At 42.0% G+C, this 13,269-nt stretch overlaps 1 protein-coding gene across 4 annotated transcripts in view; it reads left to right on the top strand.

The window, feature by feature from the left end:
- ATL2 (atlastin GTPase 2) overlaps positions 1-13,269 on the top strand; it is a 47,020-nt gene that overhangs the window by 20,617 nt on the left and 13,134 nt on the right. For 2 of the 4 annotated variants that reach the window (XM_072140708.1, XM_072140707.1), the window contains exons 2-4: positions 8,249-8,332; positions 11,314-11,567; positions 11,904-12,038. In XM_072140708.1, coding sequence (XP_071996809.1) covers positions 8,249-8,332; positions 11,314-11,567; positions 11,904-12,038 — 473 coding nt within the window. Of the gene's footprint in view, positions 1-8,037; positions 8,161-8,248; positions 8,333-11,313; positions 11,568-11,903; positions 12,039-13,269 lie in introns of those variants that run through there. The other 2 variants (XM_072140709.1, XM_072140710.1) reach the window with 2 other exon arrangements.

The raw sequence follows: 13,269 nt of genomic DNA, 5'->3' as shown, positions 1-13,269 counted from the left end.
AGAGGGATGAGGAGCGCTCCCTCCATCTCCCTTATCCACCCAGCCTTGTGCCTGGACCAGGTGCACTCACGGTTGTGTGTATGGAGCTATAGACCCAGCTACCATAACTGTGGTAATCTTATTCTAGACCTCCTTTCTTCCAAAATTTACTTTTTAAATTATGCTAATTAGCCAAAGGCATACACAAAAATAGAAAAATGCACAGGCACTTAGTGATCAGTCCTCTGTACGCAACTTCATGCAGGGTGGAGGGGTAGGATAAATCAAACGTCTACTCCAGGGGTGCTGAAAATACAAAGTCAACACAGCCAAGAAAGGTAGACTCGCTCATCATTTCAGTGTAATCTTCTTTATTGTTATAGGAGCACTTTCCCCTCCAACTGTGCTGAAACCTCTGCCTGTGAATCTGCAGCACGGAGGGGCTCTGGTAACATGCTCCAGAGCACTTCTGGTCATTGCCATAATTTCTAAGTTGATTTTAGAAGGAAGCCATTGATACCAAACATAAGAAGATTCTTCCTGATTTATCATGCTTGATTTTGATCATTTCCTTTACCCCTTTAGTAAACTTGCTCCTGTAGAAAGCAAGAATACTTGTAGCCCATAATCCCCACTCCCACTAATGCATTTCTTGAACAGTAAGAGTCCACTGAACATATTGTCAAAGTCCTCTAACACGACTATGGCATGACTGTTTTTTGTTTATTTGTTCTTATAAGATTTGAGAAGCTGTGTCCGCACCTTATAGATCAGTGGTGGCGAACCTTTTAGAGACAGGGTGCCCAAACTACAACCAAAACACACTCATTTGTTGCAAAGTGCCAGCAGAGCAATTTAAATAGTAATTTATTGCTACCTGTTCTACCACAACTTTCAATCATATCGGCCTCTACAGGACAACAAAACAGTTGAAAGAAGAAAGGCAAATTTTTGACTCCTGTCTAATGTTAGTTGCTATTGTCCCCCTGTACAGGAAGGAATGTGGGGCTTAGAGGAGCTCTAAAGATAATCTTTCATTTTCCACATGTTCTACCTTTTCCTGCAGTCCCAAGCAATCAAAGTGTTGCTTTAAAATAGCACTGAGAGCAGCATTTCTTGAGTCTCCTGGGACTGCAGGATGATTCTTTTGAGTTCTATGTCGAGTGCTATGTTCATGGCTTGGGTGCCCAAAAAGAGGGCTCCGATTGCCACCTCTGGCACCCGTGCCATGGGTTTGCCACCACTGTTATAGACTAACATCTGGGGATAACTACTTGTACATTATACAGATGCAGATCAGATAGTATGTTATAGCACATCTATTAGTCGGTGTAATGGCTATAATTCCGGGTGAGACCTTTGTGCTGTTGTGAAATGACTAACATCAAAACCCTGCAAACATCAATTACTGAAAGGAATAACCGACTAAACGGCACCTTCATAGAACCTTGTTGCAGTATAATGGCAAAAAGTCACGGGTATATGCGGCCCAACCTTAATCTGCAGAGAACAATTACTCCTTCAAAAAAAAACTGATTAGACGATGAGTATTTGTAGAGGCCTGCATAAATCTCCAGCCTATTCCTCCCTGGAGTCACTGCATGGCTGTACCTGTGCTGGTCATTGACAGAAATAGGCCAACGTAGTGGAGAGGCTATAGTACTCCATTGTATTCTGTCAGCCAATTACCAGGGATTGATACTCCTAGTACATTCACTATATGGGAATATAATGCATAACACGCCTGCTTTACCTGCATTTTTACAGAATCTTCTCAAATAAGGAATCATCCCTGCTACATTCATGTATCTATCACCTACCCCACCCCTGTGTTGCATATGGAGGAGGGAGTATTAACTCCTTGCTACTCTGTAATGAGGCTTGGAGGCAGAAAACCATATCAATCACTGGTGCTGTGCTACTTATTAATATCCATTAGTAATAAAAGCTTACTATAAAGCTCCAGGAGCATGGAGCCATATATAAGGCATTGCGTTGCTAAAGATGTATAGATCTGCGATACGTGTGTGTGTGTGTGTGGTGGTGGCAATGCAGTTTCTAGCCATGAGTTGATTCACTTAAAGGGTACCCATCATCAAGAATTGGCGCAATAAACATCACACACGCCAATTTTTTTTTTTTTTTTTTGGCCTCCGCTCACAGCCCATCACAGGGTGCAGGAAGTGATGTCATGAAATGTCTGCAATTTCCCACACAGTGCTCACTGCTATATACTCCATGCAGTGTCCTGACCTGCTCTGTTCTTCTATATGCACATGAGATGCAGACATCAGCTACACCTGACATTGACCTGCTCTCTCATGCAGGCTGCAGAGGGCGCCAGCACCAGGAGTGTCACATCATTATACAGGCTGTCAGTCAAGCACTGGGGGTGTGGCTGTGTCTCCCGAATGATCTGGACTGTTGAATATGATAATGACTCATTGGATCTCAGGTCCTTCGCATACAGCTTTAGGACCCTATTGTCCCTCTACATACCTGTAAAGTGGAACAATGTAGGGATGGGGGCAATGCTTTCTAATGCCAGTGTATGAAAATATATTTAGTTTTGGAGGGGTTCTGACAGGTTCTCTTTTTTAAGGGAATCTGATCATTGGATACATGCAGTGATACAAGGTGTACTGACCTTGGCCTAACTGTTCATCATCTACAACCTACCACTTTTTCTCTGAAGAAAGATAGTGCGGAGCTGTATGATGGCATCCGGTAGTTCAGTTTTCCCCAGTAACTTGACAGGTTCCTGTTTAAGGTGTCCTAGGCTTGGTTTTGGAGGTTGGGGTTTGTAGGGGAAAATATGTTGTCTAAATGAGAGCAAATACCCTGACTTTTCTGCCGTACATTGTTTGCACATGGCTTTGCTGTCTGAGAGATTTAAGTTTGTCGTCATTTTTCTTATACCTTCAAGGTCTGTTCAAACAAACTTTTATCAGACAGTAGGTCTGTAGAGTCCATTGTGCAGTGCGGCACCGTAACGGACACTCATTTCCAGCTCCTGGACTGACCTGTGAATTAAAATACTTTTTCGACTTGGACACCCCCTAGTTGCAGACGGACCTCTCTGCCCACTGTGACCTCTGAAGCTCTCTGGATGCTTTACTGGAATGATCTGCTGTTAGTTCTCTGTAATGACGTTTTACTGATGACTCTTGTTACGATGAAAGCCAATCTTTTTGAAAATTGTAACTGGGACAAAATAAAAAGTTGTCTGGAGCTACAATTCTAAAATCTACCGACTTTCATACGAATTCAACTTAAAGGGAACCTGTCATCAGCAATTCATCTAAACCACTCCTAGTATATTGTCAGGCAGCGTAACTTCTTATAGATTGTTTTGTTTCTTTTGTGACCCAGTGTGGCATCATCCAGAATATCCTTTTTACAATCCGATGTAAATTGGTTGTATAAAGTCAAGAAGTCGGAGAGTTTAACACTGAAGTCAAGATGGGGAACTCCTCCTTCTCTGTGACTGACATTGTGCATTTCAGGAGTTCTGGTTAGTTATACCTTGCGATGCAGGGCCATCAATTACAGTGAAGGAGGCTTTCTTAGGAAGAGAGAGGTTGACTTCAGTGTTAAAATCTCCGCCTCCTTGACTTAATACAACCAATTTACATCTCACTTCAGAGATGATCGTCTGGATAATGCCACCACACTGGCTCCTGAAAGAAACATGATCTGGAAGGCGTTCAGCTGCATGGCAACATACTTGTAGTGGTTTATTAGGTCAATTTCTGATGACAGGTTCTTAAGGTTTGTTCGTAAAGGGAACCTGGGAACTGCCTATAGTGAGGTTAGCGGCTGCAGGGATGACCTGCCCCTGAACAACGCGTCCCATGACAGAAGGATTAGGTAGGCTTATTGTCATGCAAGCTGATTTATGTGGAACTAGACAACCCCTTTAAATTGCCCCTCTTCAGACAGGAGAGAGGTATGTGGCTCAGTTACTAGTACCTAATCAATGGTGGAAATGCATTTCTGTTTTTTTGTTTTTAGTATAGTATTAAGGAAGACCTTTTCGGTTAATTTGTATAACTTCTTCTGTTAAAACAAATATAGACGTTTCATTGCTTTATGGCTTCTTAAAGATTACTTTTTCATTATGACTTCTAGTGCTTAACCCTGTCCAGGCAGAGGCTCCAGTGTTATTTCTCCATAAGGAGTGCATCAGGGATCCAGATTATCAGCGTCCTCCACTGGATACTGTCGCTATTGTTTTCGTGGGTCCTAATTAAATGCCGCTGCTCACTTAATTATCAATCCACTTAAACTGTGCACCGCGTCCCCGGAATTACATTACGCGGGGAGTTTTTTTAATCCTTCTATCCGTATTAATCCTTCTGATTGTAATGCCTCGTGAGCTTTTTGTTCTTGTTCTTAACATCCAATTTCCTTACATCCCCTGTAAGCCATCCCCACGCATGTTTTCTTTCCTCTTGTTATGGAACGGTGCAATGTTTTATATAAAGTTGGTGGTATAATGAGATTGTTGATTTATTGATCCGTTTATCTATATTGAGGCAGTTGTGATGTGAGTTCTTGTTCCATGAAGCCAAGCAGAGGCGGCTCTTGGAGTTTTCAGTGTGGTCGGTCAGTCCCTGATCACTAGATGTGGTGGCCAAGATGGAGCGAGGAATCTAAAGCTTCCCAGGTTTCCAGTTATGGCCAATGCAGAATCCATATACTGTTTTCAGTTCTAAAGATTAAATCTTCCCCCCCCCCCCCCCCCCTCCCTCCCTTCCTGTAAGTTTCTGAAAACTTTTCCCAAACAATGATCAGGGAAGGGCTTTCCTCACCTTACATTTTGGGCGTCTTTGGCTATTTGTAGATAAAGCTTACCGTGAAAGACTGTAGGAAATGGGAATTTTTTGCCAAGAATTGTATTTAATTCTGGCGCAAACAAAGCTGATTATGTACGTGTGAAATATAGAAGTAGCCGGGTTACATATAGCAGATGTTTTTATGTTGAATTTTGTATGTAAGTTGGGTATATTTTATAATTGTAGGTCCAGACAAAAAAATGTTTGTCCATGTGACAATTGGATAATTTCAATATTTTGTGTTGTCATGGAAACCAGGATTATCAATAAAACATTACAGACTCCTTTAGCCTGGGACTAAAGTAAAGCATCCAAAGAGCTTCAGCAGAGGTCACGGCAGGCGGAGAGTTCCATCTGTAAGGCTGCATGCACACTGCTGTTGCCCGCCGCACCATAGCACGGCGGGAAGAGGAGGAGCGCTGCTCGCCTCCGCTCCTCTCCATAGGAACATATGGAGCATGGCGCCGTAACACAGGAAAAGATAGGACATGTCCTATCTTTTCCCGGGCTACGGAGCGGTACAGTGCCGTGAGCCCATAGAAGTGTATGGGGGGCGTATATCGGCCGTATATACGTCCCCCATACGTGTGTGTGAATGTAGCCTTAAGTCTGTAAAGTAAGGGGGTTAAAATTGAAAATCCCTTTCAGAACATTGGTTTTACTCAGGAGCTAAAAAAGCAATAATACTATAACATGATGGGAACTCTGACACCACAATATTCCTCTGTGTTATAAGATGATGTGGTTAGATACTAGTAGAATATTCAGAAGCTAAATAAAAGGGTAGATAAACCCTGTACCTTGATAATCTGAAACAGAAAAAGAGAGAAACGCTGCTGCTTGCCAGCAGGAAATGCGTGTGTCTGTCTGAGCTTGTCTTGGAATGCAGGTGGGAGGGGCAGGAGGCAGAGAGACACTGCAGTGTGCTGACAGGAGAAGCTATTCATGAGAAGAATCTGCCCTGCCCGACCCAAGTCAGAAGAAGATTTATGGTTGGATCCCAGGGCAACCAAAATTGTGTACACCAGAATTAATAGAGGCAGGTTGGCTTTATATCTGTGAAATGCTGTAGGTTTTTTTTTTTTTAATAATTTTGTTATCCTGAGTATATTGAAAAATCTTGTCTTTGTGTGAATACCCATTCAAGTCGGGAACTGTGTGTGTGTGTACATGTAGATATGTCCGAAGTCTTGATTGTAAACTTGGCACATAAAAGAAGCCACACATTATCTGCCGGTCGCAGATGACTCTTCAAACTGTTGCATCGGACCCAGTGTCGGTTCAACCCCAAAAACTTGAACACCTTGCACAAGATGGGAGTCCTTGCATCATATTATATCATTTTAGTGTCGATGGAGGCCTGAAAAATACTTGTGAAACAGGCCTTAGCCAGCCATACATGTGAGACTTTAACCCAATCTGCTCAGGGTCTAATGCAGGGGAGCACACTGTGGTCATACATTTTTTTTATCCTGAAAAAAACAAAGTCCATTTATTCCTCATTCCATGGAAAAATCTTTCTGTTCTTGGAAAACAAATTCGTGTAATACAATGGCTAAGACCTATAAAACAAGATTTTGGAAAACAAAAGATCAGGCTAGTTGTTCAGAAATGACGGCGCAATGAGAGAAGGGAAGGAATGGGAGTCCAGTATTCCTTATAGTCACAAATTGTCTAAGAAGCTTTTCCCTCTGCATCAACGTCTTTCAGGTATTCAATGTAGATGTGGGACAGTACCTTAAGTCTGGTAAGCGATGTAATAACAAGGTAAGATCATCAGGTTCTCCATGTGTCACTGGCTCTGCGATGTTCACGTGGATCCCATGTTTCCACTTGCGGTATGCAGCGGGTGGCTGTGTGACTTACTATTTCCTCCAGATGGAAACTCGATCGCAGCCCTTTTGGTTCCGCTTTACTCCGTAGTGGTCCGTATAGGAAAGAAAGGGATACGGAAAAATAGTGCAGCAGAGCTTCTATTTAGTGAAGAAAATGTTTTAATATTATACTCACAAATATAGATAAAAAACAGGCCTTAAAAATAAATTGTGGTGCACGTTCGGCGTCAATACCCGACTCGAGTTTCGCCAGTAGCGGCTTCTTCCGGGGTGGCCGTCGTGCACAAGTTAGGATTTTTTTATAGTTACCTATACCACACCCTTCAACTCGAGTCGGGTATTGACGCCGAACGTGCACCACAATTTATTTTTAAGGCCTGTTTTTTATCTATATTTGTGAGTATAATATTAAAACATTTTCTTCACTAAATAGAAGCTCTGCTGCACTATTTTTCCGTATCCCTTTCTTTCCTATACGGACCACTACGGAGTAAAGCGGAACCAAAAGGGCTGCGATCGAGTTTCCATCTGGAGGAAATAGTAAGTCACACAGCCACCCGCTGCATACCGCAAGTGGAAACATGGGATCCACGTGAACATCGCAGAGCCAGTGACACATGGAGAACCTGATGATCTTACCTTGTTATTACATCGCTTACCAGACTTAAGGTACTGTCCCACATCTACATTGAATACCTGAAAGACGTTGATGCAGAGGGAAAAGCTTCTTAGACAATTAATGGCTAAGACCTGATGCAATACGTTCCTACATAGGAAAATGTGTCGATTATTACTAGGTCATTGACCAGAAATGATCTGTATGTATACCAAGCGGAAAGGAGGTCGCTTCCCAGAATGCAGAATATGAGAGCCCTACACATTGGACCTGAGCTCTGTATAAGTGTGAACCCAGCTCTAGTGGGTAATGCAGACTGAAACAAGATGACTTATGTATAGATATATATTCTTTAAGCTAGGGCTACTCCTGTCCTTTACCACCACATTCGGAGTTCACTGCATCTGTAATATTGAGACTAGTACAAGTAAATTTAGGGAAGGTTTGACTTTTGTTTGCAAAAAAAAAAAAAAAAAAGAGAAACCTTTACTATTTTGTTGTTGTGGTTGCAGCAACCTGCGACTACAGTCTCCTCCATTGGTTGTTGGGTCGTTGTTGTTTCTTAAACATATAAAACTATTAGCAGTTTTCCTTCCCTTTGAAATTGTGTAATGTGTCTTTTGACTTCTAAGATTGTGGGGTTTATCAGGTCGCCTTATCGTGAATGTCGTAAGGTTCACTCTGCACTTTTGCCTAAGCGTTATCCCAGCTGGAAAGCTGCAAATTCGTTTTCCAAGTCAAAGCATGTGGCTTTGTGCTTGATCCTGGACATATGGGAGCAATGCCTGTGTACTGTAGGTGACATCTTCTGGATATGACTGTTCTTCAATGGGAAATGTATGCTCGGAGTGCCTTTATTTCGGATGTAAATACGGAATAATGAAAGGTGGGGGTAAGTTGTGTGTGGCTTTTTTTTTTTTTTCTTTTATCGTGTAGTCTGATGGGGTAGGGGGCCTAAGGAATTTTCTTTCTATTTGAAGGCGTTGTGGAGGAATACCCTCCAGGTGGATTTGATCTCGCTTGTGGAGAGATGCAATCGTATCCTGAGCAGGACAACTGGCAAGGCAAGTCTCCTTTAGCTGGTACTACTACCACCTATAGTATAGCATGACTATTAAGGTGCGTTTTCATGTTCAAATTACGCAATGTAGATTGGTTTTAAAGCCCAAACCAGGCGTGAATTAAAAAAAAGGTGGAGCACCTTTCTGTTTATACCATTTTACGCTACCTGGTTTTTAGCTATGGCATAAGCAAACCTTGAACGTGAGATTGCATCCTGCGTGGTATTTGTAGTGGCACTTTGTGATTTCATTAACACTTTTTGATGATACCTACCCTTAACAGACCTTTCTAAATCACCCAATGACCTCATAACAATGTTCTTAAAAGTTTGCCGTGATAACTTTTGTGCATGGGGTGAAATGGGTGGGATGCTTTTGGGTCGAGGCTGGGATTGTTGTAGACTGGTTCTTTCTGTGCAAAAAAAACCAAGTTATTTTATTTTTAAAAGTTTCTCTAACAATAAGTTACCACAAGAATGGTGAGCCCATTGCTCGCTACGTGAAGGGGAGTACTGCAGACAGTCACTGCTGCCCCATTCATCTGGGACGTGTTGAGTTCCATGCTTATCCCTATCCTTCAGATATGGGATTGTAATGGGTAAATCTATATAGTGGATATTATGGTCTATGCTCTCTGCTGGGCACTGATCATATCCATATCTAAAAAAAAAAGTAGTAAAACCTTCGGCTGAATTCACACAACTGTAGGGGGCGTATAGTTTTGTAGTAAATAAAAATGGTGAATGTATTGGATATTGGCAGCAAATAGGTGTCATGTATTTCTCCCTACTCTACTATTGGGAAATAAGTTGGTGCAATAACAATGAAATTACCGTAATTAAAATACCTTGAGGGAGATTGATCAGAAGTGTCTGAGGTAATACTGTATTGGCTGCCCATGGAAACCAATCGGAGCTCCGCTTTCTTTTTCCCCACTGCAGATTTTAAAATTAAAGCTTGGCTCTGATTAGTAGAACAGTTTTACCTCAGACTGATAAATCTCCTCCATTCTATAGATTATATATTTTAGTTGCTGATAATTTCTCTGTGCTTATTTTTTTTTATTAGAATAGCAGTGCTTTATATAATTCATCCTGTGTCCTCTCTGGGGCTCGTAATCAAACTTAGCCATTTCTCCAGAGAGACCCCCACATACACATGCAAAATCCACAATGCTGAGCGCTAAGCTACCTCCCTGCTCACTACATTTAGATATTGGGTAATGTGAGCTCCCAATAATAATTGTGGCACCTCCCGCTTGGCACAATACTTTCATTCTGGTATGAAGCCCATTTCTTTCAGGTAGTGTGGGGGGGTGTATGGTGGGGTATTGCTGCTCTTCCACCTCCCCTGTGGTGGTAAATGAAGACATAACTGGGTGGACATTGCTGCCCGCACACATGTGTAGGGAAATGTGCTCTATTTTTTGCTCTGCTTCTCCGTCCTAATCAAATTGCCCGTTTGCATATTGTTGAGGCGGCACATCCCAGCGGAATCCAAAGTCTTAAGCGTAACTCGCTGCTATTTCTGGCCGCTCTCTGAAGGATACAAATAGTACTATGAAAGTGCTGCTGCTTAGCAGGGGCCCTGTGCTGAGCATCTATTGTACAGACATCCTACAATTGTAACCTGGTGATAATACAGCATTATAGTATAGTATGTCCAATGATTATTACAATATCCTGGACACTCATTTCCTTTTATAGGGGTTTCATACTTTGGTAGTAATACTTTATTATATCAAGCTGATGTGACTATGTAATGTATGGCAATATAATTATGTACCCGAGCACAGAGATGGTAAATCCGGATCCTTTGATCGGGAATCCATTATCCATTTGAAACTTAATAAACTGCCGACAGTACCAAGTATAGGCCCCGGAGAGCTGTGTCATCAGACCTTTTTTGTGCATGTGGTAAGTAGCCCAGGACTCCAAAGTGAACTTTTAATCTTGGTTTCCAGCTTCTGCAAAGTGCTCTGGGGAGTCATTCACCATGAAGAGCTTTTTGCTCTTTCCAATAAACCCCCCTTTGGATCCAGCGACTGCTATAAGAATCCAACCAAAAACCCGAAACACTACCACTCCTAGCAGAGGGGAGGGACTGTGGAGCAGCACAGCACAGATAGTGAAAAGCTCTTCAGGCTGAAATGGCTGCCCAAAGGCCTTACAGGGGCTGCAGAACTGGACTATAACTTCACTTTTCCCAGTTCTGCTGCTACTAATGCACACAAAGGTATGGTAACACATCTCAGGGCCAATGCCTGACACTGTCTGAAGTTTTTATGGCATATATGATTTCCTTTAAGGATTGAGTTTGTCCTTAGTATGTTATGAGCCCCATTACTTAATCCTGGCTCTTCTTTCTCGCTATCATTTCCAGTCTATTTCTGAAGCCTGAGGCTTGCGATATAGTGTTTCCAGGGTCACGGAGCGAGCTGGCTCCCGTTCAGGGGTTGGTTTACTCGACATGCCTTGCTCTGCTTACTTTCTTGTCCGGGTGCTGTTCTATTTATACACCTATATAAACATCTGGCGGCTTTGTCCACCGAGCCTCTGATGAGTAGGTAGTGTGTAGATATCTCTATCTTATTTTTAGATTGTACAGGCAGTGCCCGGGTTGCGTACAAGATAAGTTCCATAGGATTGTACTTAAGTTGAATTTGTATGTAATTCGAAACTATATATTTTAGAATTGTAGTTCCAGAAATTTTTTTCCCCAGTGACAATTGTAGTTTCAAAATTTTTTGCTGTAATTGGACCAAGGATTATCAATAAGGCTTCATTACAGACACTTTACAGCTGATCATTGCAGTCTTAGACTATAATAAAGTATCCAGAGAGCATCATGAGCCATTGACAGGGGGCAGAGGGGGCCTTATTTAACTAGGGTTCATCTGTAAGTCGGGTGTCCTTAAGTAGGGGACCGCCTGTATTGTGTCTCATAGCATGATCATTTCTGCCTTTTTTTTTTCTTTTATGTAGATGAAGATTATGTGGAAGATATCCAGCTCAATCCCGAGAGTGACACCGAGGTGATGGACAAACCTCGCCCCATCCAGATTGTCCTGGCCCATGAAGACGACCATAACTTTGAGCTTGATGAAAAGGCCCTGGAGAGCATTTTGATGCAGGACCACATTCGTGATCTGAATGTTGTCGTGGTGTCTGTTGCTGGGGCTTTTCGGAAAGGGAAATCCTTCTTGCTTGATTTTATGCTGCGGTTTATGTACAGTCAGGTAATAATGACTTTCTTTAAATGAGTCTGGAAAAAAATTATATTTTGAATGTCTTTTTTTTTTTTTCCATTAATAACTTACTGAGGCATTGGGGAAATGAATTTGTCTTCATTGCACACGTAGGAATTGTACACCCATGCTGGCCCGGCCATATTCCCAGTCTTGGCCTGTAATCCATTTCTGTTCTCCTCCTTTTGTTAATTACATTATCTCGAACCCGGGCCATATTTCTGTTAGATAACCATCCATTTTCCCAAGGTTTTTACGTTTTAATATGTATAGTCCTCCATTCTTCCAGGTAACTTGGACATCTCTTTCTATCTTCCTAATTTCTAGAACTGTACAAGTTGGATTGGTGGAAGTCATGAGCCATTGACTGGTTTCACATGGCGAGGGGGATGTGAGCGGGAGACCACTGGCATCCAGATTTGGAGTGAAGTTTTTGTTGTTGAAAAACCTGATGGATCAAAGGTATCTGTAAAAGTCTTGTATCCAAGGTTTTTTTTTTTTTACATTTTTTAATTTAGGGGTTACCTTATCCTTATGCAGTATACACATCTCTCCCCATAGGGTCATTAACCTCTTCTGCCATATGGCTACGTAAATCCTATTTGCACGCGAAAGGACGTTTGTAAGTGTCATAACGGTGGCCAATTTCAAATGCCTTTATGTTCTGAACTCTGGCAATCTAGATACAATCTAGTAATATTAAACAGGCGAATCCCCCTTTTAATATACAAGCTAAAAGGAATGCCTGGATGCCTCAAAGAACCAGAGATATACAGTCTTAAAGTTGTAGTAAAAATTTTAGATTTTTGCATACAGCTTTCTATTTCAGAGAGTCATATGGTCCCTTAGAAACAAGACTGTGTCCCTGGATACGACCACCTCTGCTGGAGTGATTGTACCGATTTTGTATATGAAATGTCCGGGTGTTACTGCATAACACCACAGCCGTCCTATGGTAATGATCACTGAAGCCACGTAGTCGGGCAGCACTCTGCCTTGTCTTGTAGCATCTCTGGCCATTGCTACCAAAATGTGCGGTGGACGTATCCGAGGAAGCCATCTCGTTTCTAAGGGACAACATGACTACATTTATGAGAAATTATCTTCACACAGGAACAATTTTTTTAATAACATCCAATTGAAGAAATCTTTATATATGGTAAATTAATTCAATTAAATTTAAATGCCCAAATGGGAATACCCCTTAAAGAGTGTAATCTCCGGTTTTGTGACGCATCCATGCACAATCCTTAAATCATATTTAAAGGGAAATTCTCCAGTTTAATATGACATCCGCATTGTCCAGGAGAGATGGGCGTTTCAAATGTGCCCCCCCCCCCCTCCAGCCTGTCAGCTGAAGGCTGAAACTGCTGAAATGACTTAAAGGAAATCTACCATTTGATTTGATGCATTATGAAGCAAACATACCTTGAGAATGCTGCAGGTACACTGATGAAGGATCATATTTTGATTAATCTCTGAGCTGAGTGGTGTGGCTGAAAAAACAATTGTACTATTCAGGACCTTGGGAAATCTGGATTGCATGATTGCACAAGTTACACAGCTTGTATTACACACAGGGTTTAGTCCAGACAGAACTAATCAACCTGCGCTGGATCACTCATACACAGCAGCTGGGGGATGGTACAGGAATTGATTTATTCTGCCTTCAGGCACAAGCCAGGGATTACAT

The sequence above is a fragment of the Engystomops pustulosus genome, chromosome 3 (assembly GCF_040894005.1).
Source record: "Engystomops pustulosus chromosome 3, aEngPut4.maternal, whole genome shotgun sequence".
Classification (NCBI taxonomy): Eukaryota; Metazoa; Chordata; class Amphibia; order Anura; family Leptodactylidae; genus Engystomops; species Engystomops pustulosus.
The sequence above is the reverse complement of the archived record's forward strand: the minus strand, read 5'-3'. Positions and strand labels throughout refer to the sequence as shown.